Source organism: Salmo trutta, chromosome 36, assembly GCF_901001165.1.
Source record: "Salmo trutta chromosome 36, fSalTru1.1, whole genome shotgun sequence".
In the NCBI taxonomy this organism is placed as follows: domain Eukaryota; kingdom Metazoa; phylum Chordata; class Actinopteri; order Salmoniformes; family Salmonidae; genus Salmo; species Salmo trutta.
Window position 1 is genome coordinate 19,762,281 of NC_042992.1, and position 13,837 is coordinate 19,776,117.

The 13,837-nt window shown below is 49.7% G+C and overlaps 1 protein-coding gene across 1 annotated transcript in view; it reads left to right on the forward strand.

Moving 5' to 3' along the window:
- The first annotated feature begins 587 nt into the window (after nucleotides 1–587).
- LOC115175437 (proline-rich protein 36-like) overlaps nucleotides 588–13,837 on the forward strand; it is a 94,363-nt gene continuing 81,113 nt past the window's right edge. Inside the window, exons 1-2 of the mRNA XM_029734667.1 lie at nucleotides 588–1,122; nucleotides 1,293–2,848. Of these exons, the coding sequence (XP_029590527.1) occupies nucleotides 588–1,122; nucleotides 1,293–2,848 (2,091 nt within the window). The remainder of the gene's footprint in view (nucleotides 1,123–1,292; nucleotides 2,849–13,837) is intronic.

The window sequence follows — 13,837 nt, forward strand, 5'->3', positions numbered from 1 at the left end:
GAAGAAGTCTAATTAACAAACACACTAGGTTGACAGGTTCTCTCTTGAGTATATAATTGTTATACATTTCTTAACTCTGGTGCCAGATACTGGACTAATTTAACTCCTGTAGTCATCCTCTCCTCTCCTTGTCACACCTTGCCCCTCCTCTTCTGTCCGCTCCTCCCTTCCCCTCTCCTCCATTCCCCTAACCCTCCTCTCCTCTGTCATCCTGTGACCTTGACTAGTCTGGCCACGAGGCGCTTCACCCTCTCCACTGACCACTTCCTGAAAGCATCAGCTTTAGCATCAACTAGATTTGGCAACAGGGAGCAAGAGAGGAAGAGAGAAAGTGAAAGGGCAGAAACCCAGGTGAGTTGAGCTCTCTGGGGGCAGTCGGCAGTAGGAGTTATGACAGAGAGAGTTGGTGGAGCGCTTCAGTGTTAATGCCTTCCATTATGTTTCTGGGCTTGGCTGCAGCGTCAACCGCAGCTCCTAAGTGATTGGCTTTCTGCTTGGCGGAGTAAGAAGGCGGGCGCCGCTCGTCGCAGGTTAGAATCAGACCCTCGCTCTGTTGTTCTAACAGCTGTTAAAAGGGAGAGTGAAGAATGACAGCTCCTACCTCTTTGGCCAGGTGTACTACATCACCCACTAACCCAGTCTCTCGCCCGGCCACCCTTCCTCTCAGCCACCATGCCTCCCTGCCTCCCAGCCACCCTGCCTCTCAGCCACTCTGCCTCTCAGCCACCCTGACTCCCTGCCTCCCAGCCACCCTGCCTCCCAGCCACCCTGCCTGCCAGCCACCCTGCCTGCCAGCCACCCTGCCTCTCAGCCCTCCTGCCTCTCAGCCACCATGCCTCCCTGCCTCCAAGCCACCCTGCCTCCAAACCACCCTGCCAGCCTGCCTCTCAGCCACCCTGCCTCCCAGCCACCCTGCCTCCCAGCCACCCTGCCCCTCTGCCTCTCAGCCATCCTGCCTCCCAGCCACCCTGCACCCAGCCATCCTGTCTCCCTGCCTCCCAGCCTCCCAGCCTCCCAGCTACCCTGCCTCCCAGCCACCCTGCCTCCCAGCCACCCTGCCAGCCTGCCTCTCAGTCACCCTGCCTCCCAGCCACCCTGCCTCCCTGCCTCACCAGCCACCCTGTCAGCTTCCCTCCCAGCCTCCCAGCCACCCTGCCTCCCAGCATCCAAGCCAGCCTTCCTCCCAGCCACCCTGCCTCCATGCCTCACAGAAGCCCAGCCACCCTGACTTCCCAGCCACCCTGCCACCCAGCATCCCAGCCACCCTTCCTCCCACCCACCCTGCCTCCCAGCCATCCTGCCTCTAAGCCACCCTGCATCTCAGCCACCATGCCTCCCTGCCTCCCAGCCACCCTGCCTCCAAGCCACCCTGCCAGCCTGCCTTTCAGCCACCCTGCCCCCAGCCACCCTGCCTGCCAGCCACCCTGCCTGCCAGCCACCCTGCCTCTCAGCCCCCCTGCCTCTCAGCCACCATGCCTCCCTGCCTCCAAGCCACTCTGCCTCCAAGCCACCCTGCCAGCCTGCCTCTCAGCCACCCTGCCTCCCAGCCACCCTGCCTCCCAGCCACCCTGCCCCTCTGCCTCTCAGCCATCCTGCCTCCCAGCCACCCTGCACCCAGCCATCCTGCCTCCCTGCCTCCCAGCCTCCCAGCTACCCTGCCTCCCAGCCACCCTGCCTCCCAGCCACCCTGCCAGCCTGCCTCTCAGTCACCCTGCCTCCCAGCCACCCTGCCTCCCTGCCTCCCAGCGACCCTGCCTCCCAGCCACCCTGCCAGCCTGCCTCCCAGCCTCCCAGCCACCCTGCCTCCCAGCATCCAAGCCAGCCTTCCTCCCAGCCACCCTGCCTCCATGCCTCACAGAAGCCCAGCCACCCTGACTTCCCAGCCACCTTCCACCCAGCATCCCAGCCACCCTTCCTCCCACCCACCCTGCCTCCCAGCCACCCTGCCTCTAAGCCACCTTGCGTCTCAGCCACCATGCCTCCCTGCCTCCCAGCGACCCTGCCTCCAAGCCACCCTGCCAGCCTGCCTTTCAGCCACCCTGCCTCCCAGCCACCCTGCCCCTCTGCCTCCCAGCCACCCTGCCTCCCAGCCTTTCAGCCACCCTGCCTCCCAGCATCCAAGCTAGCCTGCCTCCCAGCCACCCTGCCACCATGCCTCACAGAATCCCAGCATCCCAGCCACCCAGCCGCCCTGACTCCCAGTCACCCTGCCACCCTGCCTCCCAGTCTCCCTGCCTCCCAGCCTCCATGTCTCCCAGCCACCCTGCCTCCCAGCCACCCTACCACCATGCCACCCTGCCACCCTTCCTCCCAGCCAACCTGCCTCCCAGCCACGCTTCCTCCCAGCCACCAGCCACCCTTCCTCCCAGCCACCCTTCCTCCCTGCCTCCCAGCCACCCTGCCAGCCGGCCTCTCAGCCACCCTGCCTCCCAGCCACCCTGCCTACCTGCCTCCCAGCCACCCTGCCTCCCAGCCACCCTGCCAGCCGGCCTCCCAGCCACGCTGCCTCCCAGCCACCCTGCCAGCCTGCCTCTCAGTCACCCTGCCTCCCAGCCACCCTACCTCCCTGCCTCCCAGCCACCCTGCCTCCCAGCCACCCTGCCTCCCTGCATCCAAGCCAGCCTGCCTCCCGGCCACCCTGCCTCCATGCCTCACAGAAACCCAGCCACCCAGCCACCCTGACTTCCCAGCCACCCTGCCACCCTGCCACCCAGCATCCCAGCCACCCTTCCTCCCAGCCACCCTGCCCCCCTGCATCCCAGCCACCCTGCCTCCTAGCCACCCTGCCCCCCTGCATCCCAGCCACCCTACCCCCCTGCCACCTGCCACCCTCCCTCCCAGCCACAGGGCCAGAACAATGACAGTTCAAAGAAGGCGAAATCACTCCTTCTCTCTCTCTTTCTGTCTTTCTCTCTCTGCTAAGGTCTTCCTAATGCACTGCATAAAAAATCCTTCGCTCTACCCACATCAATTCAATGGGAATTATTAGCATGGGAAACATATTTATTATTAATTTAACTAGGCAAGTCAGTTAAGAACAAATTCTAATTTAGAATGACCGCCTACACCAGCCAAACCCGGATGATGCTGGGCCAATTGTGCGCCACTCTCCATCACATTCAGTTGTGAAACAGCCTGGATTCAAACCAGGCTGTCTGTAGTGAAGCCTCTAGCACTGAGATGTAGTGCCTCAGACCGCTGCGCCACTCAGGAGCCCATATGTTTACATTGCCAAAGCAAGTGAAATAGATAATAAACAAAAGTGAAATAAACTATAAAAAATGAACAGTAAAAAATACACTCACAAAAGTTCCAAAAGAATAAAGAAATGTCAAATGTCATATTAAGTCTATATACAGTTTTGTAATGATGAGCAAATAGTACAAAAGGGACAATAAAAAAAGGGTTTTGTTCTTCACTGGTTGCCCTTTTACATTTATGTCATTTAGCAGACACTCTTATCCAGAGCGACTTACAAATTGGTGCATTCACCTTATGATATCCAGTGGAACAACCACTTTACAATAGTACATCTATATCTTTTTTTGGGGGGGGGGGGTTAGAAGGATTACTTTATCCTATCCCAGGTATTCCTTAAAGAAGTGGGGTTTCAGGTGTCTCTGGAAGGTGGTGATTGACTCCGCTGTCCTGGCGTCGTGAGGGAGCTTGTTCCACAATTGGGGTGCCAGAGCAGCGAACAGTTTTGACTGGGCTGAGCGGGAACTGGGCTTCCGCAGAGGTAGGGGGGCCAGCAGGCCAGAGGTGGATGAACGCAGTGCCCTTGTTTGGGTGTAGGGCCTGATCAGAGCCTGAAGGTACGGAGGTGCCGTTCTCCTCACAGCTCCGTAGGCAAGCACCATGGTCTTGTAGCAGATGCGAGCTTCAACTGGAAGCCAGTGGAGTGTGCGGAGGAGTGGGGTGATGCGAGAGAACTTGGGAAGGTTGAACACCAGACTGGCTGCAGCGTTCTGGATGAGATGTAGGGGTTTAATGGCACATGCAGGGAGCCTTGACTAGGACCTGTGCCGCTTCCTGTGTAAGGCAGGGTCGTACTCTGCGAATGTTGTAGAGCATGAACCTACAGGATCGGGTCACCGCCTTGATGTTAGCGCCAAGGCTCTTAGCACTCTGGGAGGAGGACACAATGGAGTTGTCAACCGTGATGGCGAGATCATGGAAAGGGCAGTCCTTCCCCGGGAGGAAGAGCAGCTCCGTCTTGCCGAGGTTCAGCTTGAGGTGGTGATCCATCATCCACACTGATATGTCTGCCAGACATGCAGAGATGCGATTTGCCACCTGGCTATCAGAAGGGGGAAAGGAGAAGAGTAATTGTGTGTCATCTGCGTAGCAATGATAGGAGAGACCATGTGAGGATATGACGGAGCCAAGTGATTTGGTGTATAGCGAGAATAGGAGAGGGCCTAGAACTGAGCCCTGGGGGACACCAGTGGTGAGAGCACGTGGTGCGGAGACGGATTCTCGCCACGCCACCCGGTAGGAGCGACCTGTCAGGTAGGACGCAATCCAAGAGTGAGATGCCCAACTCGGCGAGGGTGGAGAGGAGGATCTGATGGTTCACAGTATCAAAGGCAGCAGATAGGTATAGAAAGATGAGAGCAGAGGAGAGAGTTAGCTTTAGCAGTGCGGAGAGCCTCCCTGACACAGAGAAGAGCAGTCTCAGTTGAACGACCAGTCTTGAAACCTGACTGATTCGGATCAAGAAGGTAATTCTGAGAGAGATAGCAAGAGAGCTGGCCAAGGACGGCACGCTCAAGAGTTTTGGAGAGAAAAGAAAGAAGGGATACTGGTCTGTAGTTGTTGACATCGGAGGGATCGAGTGTAGGTTTTTTGAGAAGGGGTGTAACTCTCGCTCTCTTGAAGACGGAAGGGACGTAGCCAGCAGTCAAGGATGAGTTGATGAGCGAGGTGAGGTAAGGGAGAAGGTCTCCGGAAATGGTCTGGAGAAGAGAGGAGGGGATAGGGTCAAGCGGGCAGGTTGTTGGGCGGCCGGCCGTCACAAGTCGCAAGATTTCATCTGGAAAGAGAGGGGAGAAAGAGGTCAAAGCATAGGGTAGGGCAATGTGAGCAGGACCAGCGGTGTCATTTGACTTAACCTGTTGGGGATAGGGGGCAGTATTTGCACGGCCGGATAAAAAACGTACCCGATTTAATCTGGTTACTACTCCTGCCCAGTAACTAGAATATGCATATAATTGTTTGATTTGGATAGAAAACACCGTAAAAATTCTAAAACTGTTTGAATGGTGTCTGTGAATATAACAGAACTCATTTGGCAGGCCAAAACCTGAGAAGATTCCAAACAGGAAGTGCCCTCTCTGACCATTTCCTGGCCTTCTTGATCATCTCTATCCAAAACAGGGGATCTCTGGCATAACGTGACATTTTCTAACGCTCCCATAGGCTCTCAGAAGGCGCCAGAACGTTGAATGATGACTTTGCAGGCCATGGCTGAAAAACAGTAGCGCATTTGGATAGTGGTCGATCTGAGAACAATGAGACTGGGGCACGCGTGCACGAGACTCCACCATGTTTACATTTGCAGTCTTTGAACGAAAACAGGATTTCCCGGTCGGAATATTATCGTTTTTTTACGAGAAAAATCGCGTAAAAATTGATTTTAAACAGCGTTTGACATGCTTCGAAGTACGGTAATGGAATATTTTGAATTCTTTTGTCACGAAACGCGCCGGGCTCGTCACCCTTCTTTACCCTTCGGATAGTGTCTTGAACGCACAAACAAAACGCCGCTATTTGGATATAACTATGGATTATTTGGAACCAAATCAACATTTGTTATTGAAGTAGAAGTCCTGGGAGTGCATTCTGACGAAGAACAGCAAAGGTATTCCAATTTTTCTTATAGTAAATCTGAGTTTGGTGAGTACCAAACTTGGTGGGTGTCAAAATAGCTAGCCTGTGATGGCCTGGCTATCTACTCAGAATATTGCAAAATGTGCTTTCACCGAAAAGCTATTTTAAAATCGGACATAGCGATTGCATAAAGGAGTTCTGTATCTATAATTCTTAAAATAATTGTTATGTTTTTTTTTATGTTTATCGTGAGTAATTTAGTAAATTCACCGGAAGTGTTCGGTGGGAATGCTAGTCACATGCTAGTCACATGCTAATGTAAAAAGCTGGTTTTTGATATAAATGTGAACTTGATTGAACAAAACATGCATGTATTGTATAACATAATGTCCTAGGAGTGTCATCTGATGAAGATCATCAAAGGTTAGTGCTGCATTTAGCTGTGGTTTTGTTTTTTGTGACATTATATGCTAGCTTGAAAAATGGGTGTCTGATTATTTCTGGCTGGGTACTCTGCTTACATAATCTAATGTTTTGCTTTCGTTGTAAAGCCTTTTTGAAATCGGACAGTGTGGTTAGATTAACGAGAGTCTTGTCTTTAAAATGCTGTAAAATAGTCATACGTTTGAGAAATTGAAGTAATAGCATTTCTAAGGTATTTGAATAACGCGCCACGGGATTCCACTGGCTGTTGAGTAGGTGGGACGCCCACCTAGCCCAGAGAGGTTAACAAACGAGGATCGGATGTCGTCAACCTTCTTTTCAAAATGGTTGACAAAGTCATCCGCAGAGGGAGGAGGGGGGGAGGAGGATTCAGGAATGAGGAGAAGGCGGCAAAGAGCTTCCTAGGGTTAGAGGCAGATGCTTGGAATTTAGAGTGGTAGAAAGTGGCTTTAGCAGCAGAAACAGAGGAAGAAAATGTAGAGATGAGGGAGTGAAAAGATGCCAGGTCCACAGGGAGGCGAGTTTTCCTCCATTTCCGCTCGGCTGCCCGGAGCCCTGTTCTGTGATCTCGCAATGAGTCGTCAAGCCACGGAGCAGGAGGGGAGGACCGAGCCGGCCGGGAGGATAGGGGACATAGAGAGTCAAAGGATGCAGAGAGGGAGGAGAGGAGGGTTGAGGAGGCAGAATCAGGAGATTGGTTGGAGAAGGATTGAGCAGAGGGAAGAGATGATAGGATGGAAGAGGAGAGAGTAGCAGGAGAGAGAGAGCGAAGGTTGCGACGGCGCAATACCATCTGAGTAGGGGCAGAGTGAGTAGTGTTGGAGGAGAGCAAGAGGGAAAAGGATACAAGGTAGTGGTCGGAGACTTGGAGGGGAGTTGAAGTGAGATTAGTAGAAGAACAGCATCTAGTAAAGATGAGGTCAAGCGTATTGCCTGCCTTGTGATTAGGGGGGGACGGTGAGAGGGTGAGGTCAAAAGAGGAGAGGAGTAGAAAGAAGGAGGCAGAGAGAAATGAGTCAAAGGTAGGTTAAAGTCACCCAGAATTGTGAGGGGTGAGCAATCCTCAGGAAAGGAACTTATCAAGACGTCAAGCTCATTGATGAACTCTCCAAGGGAACCTGGAGGGCGATTAATGATAAGGATGTTAAGCTTGAATGGGCTAGTGACTGTGACAGCATGGAATTCAAAGGAGGAGATTCAAAGGAGGAGAAAGAGAGAATGTCCACTTGGGAGAGATGAGGGTTCCAATGTCACCACCCCGCTGACCAGATGCTCTCGGGGTATGCGAGAACACGTGGTCAGACGAGGAGAGAGCAGTAGGAGTAGCAGTGTTTTCTGTGGTAATCCATGTTTCCGTCAGCGCCAAGAAGTCGAGGGACTGGAGGGTAGCATAGGCTGAGATGAACTCTGCCTTGTTGGCCGCAGACCGGCAGTTCCAGAGGCTGCCGGAGACCTGGAACTCCACGTGGGTCGTGCGCGCTGGGACTAGCAGGTTAGAGTGGCAGCGGCCACGCAGTGTGAAGCGTTTGTATGGCTTGTGCAGAGAGGAGAGAACAGGGATAGACAGACACATAGTTGATTGGCTACAGGAGAGGCTACGCTAATGCAAAGGAGATTGGCATGAAAATTAACTAAACAACTGGGGAAGCGAGAGAGCAGGGCCTCCCTCACTAACCATTCACTGAAACACTCTTTTGTCAACAGGTCACAAATCTTGCTGCTGTGATTGCACACTGCGGTATTTGACCCAATAGAAATGGGAGTTTATTTATTACTGGATTTGTTTTCTAATTCTTTGTGGGTCTGTGTAATCTGAGGGAAATGTGTGTCTCTAACAAATCCTTAATTTTGGGTCAGTCACAGTGGTCAGGTATTTTGCCAATGTGTACTCTCTGTTTAGGGCCAAATAGCATTCTAGTTTGCTCTGTTTTTTTGTAAATTCTTTCCAATGTGTCAAGTAATTATCTTTTTGTTTTCTCATCATTTGGTTGGGTCTAATTGTGTTTCTGTCTTGGGCTCTAAGGGTTCTGTTTGTGTTTGTGAACAGAGCCCCAGGACCAGCTTACTTAGAGGGCTCTTCTCCAGGTTAATTTCTATGTAGGTGAAGGTTTGGGAATCGCTTCCTTTTAGGTGTTGTAGAATTTAACGTCTCTTTCCTTGATTTTGAAAATTAGTGGGTATCGGCCTAATTCTGCTCTGCATGCATTATTTGGTGTTTAACGATGTACACTGAGGATATTTGTGCAAAATTCACATTGTTGAATTTTATGTTCCTTTTGATGGCATATAAGGCCCTTCTTACCTTGTCTCTCAGATCGTTCACAGCTTTGTGGAAGTTACCTGTGGCGCTGATGTTTAGGCCAAGGTATATATCGTTTTTGTGTGCTCTAAGGCAACGGTATCTAGATGGAATTTGTATTCGTGGTCCTGGCAACTGGACCTTTTTTGGAACACCATTATTTTTGTCTTACTGAGATTTACTGTCAGGGCTCAGGTCTGACAGGATCTGTGCAGAAGATCTAGGTGCTGCTGTAGGCCCTCCTTGGTTGGGGACAGAAGCACCAGATCAGCAAACAGTAGACATTTGACTTCAGATTCTAGTAGTGTGAGGACGGGTGCTGCAGCCCTCGCCAATTCGTTGATATATATGTTGAAGAGGGAGGGGCATAAGCTGCATCACTGTCTCACCCCCCCCCCCGGCCCTGTGGAAAGAAATGTGTGTTTTTTGCCAATTTTAACCGCACACTTGTTGTTTGTGTACATGGATTTTATAATGTCGAATGTTTTTCCCACAACACCACTTTCCATCAATTTGTATAGCAGACCCTCATGCCAAATTGAGTCAAAATACTTTTTGAAATCAACAAAGCATGAGAAAACGTAGCCTTTGTTTTGGTTTGTTTATTTGTCAATTAGGATGTACATGGTGAAAATTTGATTAAAAGCCAATTTGACATTTGCTCAGTACATTGTCTTCGCTGAGGAAATGTATGAGTCTGCTGTTAATGATAATGCAGAGGAGCCAAGCCAAGGTTGCTGGTTTAGAGTTTTCACATTTTCCCAGAAGAGGTTAGATTCTATGGATTCTTCAATTACATTGAGCTGATTTCTGACATGCTGTTCATTCTTTTTCCGTAATGTATTTCTGTATTGTTTTAGTGATTCACCATAATGAAGCCATAGGCTCAGGTTTTCTGGGTCTCTATGTTTTTGGTTGGTTATGTTTCTCAATTTCTTTCTTAGGTTTTTGAATTCTTCATCAAACCATTTGTCATTGTTGTTCATTTTCTTAGGTTGTCTGCTTGAAATTTGATAGGGAAGCTGAGAGGTCAAATATACTGTTTAGGTTTTCTACTGCCAAGTTTACGCCTTCACTATTACAGTGAAACATTTTGTCCAGGAAGTTGTCTAAAAGGGATGAAATCTGTTGTTGCCTAAACATTTTTTGGTTGATTTCCACACTACTTTCGCTCCAACTATAGCATTTCTTAATATTATTCAGTTACTTTGGCTTTGATGCCTCATGATTGAGCAAAGCTCTGTTCAAGTAGAGTGTGAATTTGCTGTGATCTGATAGGAGCACACATGAGGACATTTTTCTCTGTTGAGATAATTTCCTTAATAATTTCTATCCATATTTAAATTGTTCCTGTTTTGAGTAATTTAATGGAGTGGGTTAGGTCTGCTCTATACCAAATTAGAAACCACCTGAGTCTCTTCCTTCATTCACAACTGATAGTTTGGTGGATGGGACTACCAGCTCTTTGTAATCTAGAGGGCAACCAGTGGGTCTGTCTTCTTTATACCATGTTTCTTCTTGGAATTTATTTGATAAAGTCTTGGTTCCTGCTCTTTAGGCCAAAGGCAGATGACCTCAGACCCTGTATATTCCTGGATGAGAGAGTAAAAGCTTTGTGTTCCATAGTCTCTAGTGTTGTTTTTGTGGTTTAGGCCCGGACTATCACAGTACGTGTGAGCAGAGCATGTTGAGCATCTGATCCACACCTCTCTGCTCACGGCCTGGGCATATGTCCTGCTGTCACGTTGAGGTTCTTTCCACAGTGGCGGGGGGCATGGGTTGGGCAGAAGGAGCATAGGTCTAATATGGGGGGCCTATATAGGGTGTGGCCAGGGTTTGCTTGGAGTTGTCTTAGCTGGTTGGGGTGTGGCTGGTGATGCTGTGGTCTGTTGTTCTGTTGCTCCTGTGTGAGGTGCTGGGGCTACGGTTGAGGGTGACGTCTTCCAAGATTGCTGCCTTGTACAGGTGGACCTGATCGTAAAGGCTGTTCAAGTCCAGGGTGGAGTGGCGTGCCAGGTAGACATTAGGTTTTGAGGCACAGTCTCGCGAAATGCTTGCATTCACCGGCTGTATGGTGGCAGGGTAAAAGTATCTTTGTGGTAGCAGGGTGGAGATAACCATTTATTGTGTTGGGGAAAGTGAAAGAAGCCTTTTCAGTTACTCCCTTGAATGCTGTGGCCACCCTTTCCTGCTGGGCCCTCAGGTCATTTGTGCCCATGTGAATTATGATGTGGCTGGGGGACCCTAGTCTGTCCTCTGACAACAGCTCCAGCACATGCCTAGTGTTTGGTCACCAGAGTTTAGCCACTTTGTGTTTGGGAAAAAGTTTATCCTCTTGAATGTATTTGCCATTTGAGTCAATGAGGAGCACAATCTCAGTGGATGTGGGGGGGTTGTCAGGAGGGCTATCACGGGAGCTGACAGGAGGGCTGTTAGGAAGGGGTGGGGTCTGTTGGGTTGGTGGGTCCTGTGTTGTCTGTTTCATTGCGGTGTTGAGGTTGTGGTCGGGGTCTGAGGTGGGCTGTTCTGCTGGCTTCTCTGGGGGAGTGTCCTGCTCTCTGTCACACCTCAGCTTTCTAACCTCAACCTTCAGTGCCATGTGTGACTCTTTAAGTTCTCTCACCTCAGTCCAAAGAGCAGCCAGCTCTCTCAGACAGCCGTCCATCTCCACCTTCTGCCCTCCGGGTCTTGTTGGGGGGGGGGGGGGGGTGTTGTTGTGCTGGTCGGTTTTGTGGGTATTTTTGTCTGGATTGTATGGACTTGCTCTCTGAGCTCCACCATTTCTCTCTCCAGTTCTGTGAATTTATCCCTCTCGATGATGGAGGAGCATTGTATTTGTGGGACCTGGGTGTGTTCAGTGTTGGGGGGGTGACTATCCTCGTCTGCAGGACAGTTTGAGAAGGTGTGAACAGACTGGCTCAGGATGGTGGAGTCATCAAGGAGAGATAGCTTTTCCTGCTGTGCTCTCACTTTAATCCTGTAAAAGTCCTGGTGGAACTGCATGAGGATGCCCTGCACCATTACTGTCCCAGACTTGTATACGTTGACAGAGGTTTTTTCAATTTCCTCAATGTCTAGTATTCAGAATTTCCACCCTGGGCCAATGCCCTCTCTCTCTCTTGACATAGTGTTAGTGTGCTCTTATAGCACTGTGCCATGCCAGGGGATGGTCTGTGTGGAAAATGAAGTTGCTTACGTCCCCCTCTTTGTAGCAGTCAGCTAATAGTGTCTCTGTACTGTCCTTGAGGAGCTTTTTTGTACTTATTCCATGCAGTGTTATTTTTAATATCCATGGGGTACTGTATTGTAATGACCTCTGCACAGGGGGCTTCAAAGGCCTCTGCATTTGGGTGGGGGGGATGTGAGACTCTCCTGCCATTGTTGGGCTCAAGTGTTTTCACACATCTGACTTCACACTTCAGTGCTAATTGAAGTTGCAGCCAGTCGGTTCTGTTATTGACTTAGCTTTATATAACAAAATTACCTAGAAATTGGGCTCCCGAGTGGCCCACAATTGGCCCAGCATTGTCCAGATTAGGATTGGGGTAGGCCATAATTGTAAATAAGAATTTGTTCTTAACTGACTTGCCTAGTTAAATAAAGGTGAAATAAAAAAATAAACAATAAAAAAACACTGGACCGACCTGTTAAAAGCCTAGTTCAAATCAGGGTCGCATACACATATTTAGAATATGTTATTGCGTTTAATTTTCTGCTCTCCTCTACGAGGGTTGAACGACTGAGGAGGTGTCACTGTGAATACGGACATCACCATGGAGTGTCTGCCCATAGTGCCACAGTCTTCTGGCTGGCATTGGAAATTCACAAGAAACTTAAAATTCATGAGCCTTCTAGGTTGAGCAAGGTGCGGAAACGGAGAGTATCACTTAATACACAGCCTGGAGAGGAGAGTGGGGCGATGTTGCAGAGAGACGAGTGGCTGGGCTGACAGTCCGGAAGGCAGTGTGAGAACCAGAGGGGGTGTTGATCATTGGCTAATGATTTGGGCCAATTATTTGATAGGGATTTATCCCCCACTCTCCTGGAGCATGGTAAGTGAGGGAGGCAGAGTGAGAAAGAAAGAGGGCAAGGGGGTAGTGTAAGAGACAGACATAAAGAGAGAGAGACAGAGAGAAACAGAGAGAGAGAGAGACAGACAGACAGACAGAGAGAAAGAAAGAAAGAGACAGAGTGACATAGAGAGAGACAGAGAGCCATTAGACTGCAAATGTTTTTACTTTTTATTCAACCTTTATTTAACCAGGTAGGCAAGTTGAGAACCAGTTCTCATTTACAATTGCGACCTGGCCAAGATAAAGCAAAGCAGTTCGACACATACAACAACACAGAGTTACACATGGAGTAAAAAAAACATACAGTCAATAATACAGTAGAAAAATAAGTCTATATACAATGTGAGCAAATGAGGTGAGATAAGGGAGGTGAAGGTAAAAAAGGCCATGGTGGCAAAGTAAATACAATATAGCAAGTAAAACACTGGAATGGTAGATTTGTAGTGGAAGAAAGTGCAAAGTAGAAATAGAAATAATGGGGTGCAAAGGAGCAAAATAAATAAATACAGTAGGGGAAGAGGTAGTTGTTTAGGCTAAATTTAGATGGGCTATGTACAGGTGCAGTGATCTGTGAGCTGCTCTGACAGCTGGTGCTTAAAGCTAGTGAGGGAGATAAGTGTTTCCAGTTTCAGATATTTTTGTAGTTCGTTCCAGTCATTGGCAGCAGAGAACTGGAAGGAGAGACGGCCAAAGGAGGAACTGGCTTTGGGGGTGACCAGAGAGATATACCTGCTGGAGCGCGTGCAACAGGTGGGTGCTGCTATGGTGACCAGTGAGCTGAGGTAAGGGGGGACTTTACCTAGCAGGGTCTTGTAGATAATCTGGAGCCAGTGGGTTTGGCAACGAGTATGAAGCGAGGGCCAGCCAATGAGAGCGTACAGGTCGCAGTGGTGGGTAGTATATGGGGCTTTGGGGACAAAACGGATGGTACTGTGATAGACTGCATCCAGTTTATTGAGTAGGGTATTGGAGGCTATTTTGTAAATGACATCGCCGAAGTTGAGGATCGGTAGGATGGTCAGTTTTACGAGGGTATGTTTGGCAGCATGAGTGAAGGATGCTTTGTTGCGAAATAGGAAGCCAATTCTATGGACTATATCAGATGAGGATGATGTCATATTGATAGACTACACCTAATTTACCATAGTGTGAAGAGAGATAACCTCACCAGTGATGAGAATAGTGTCCT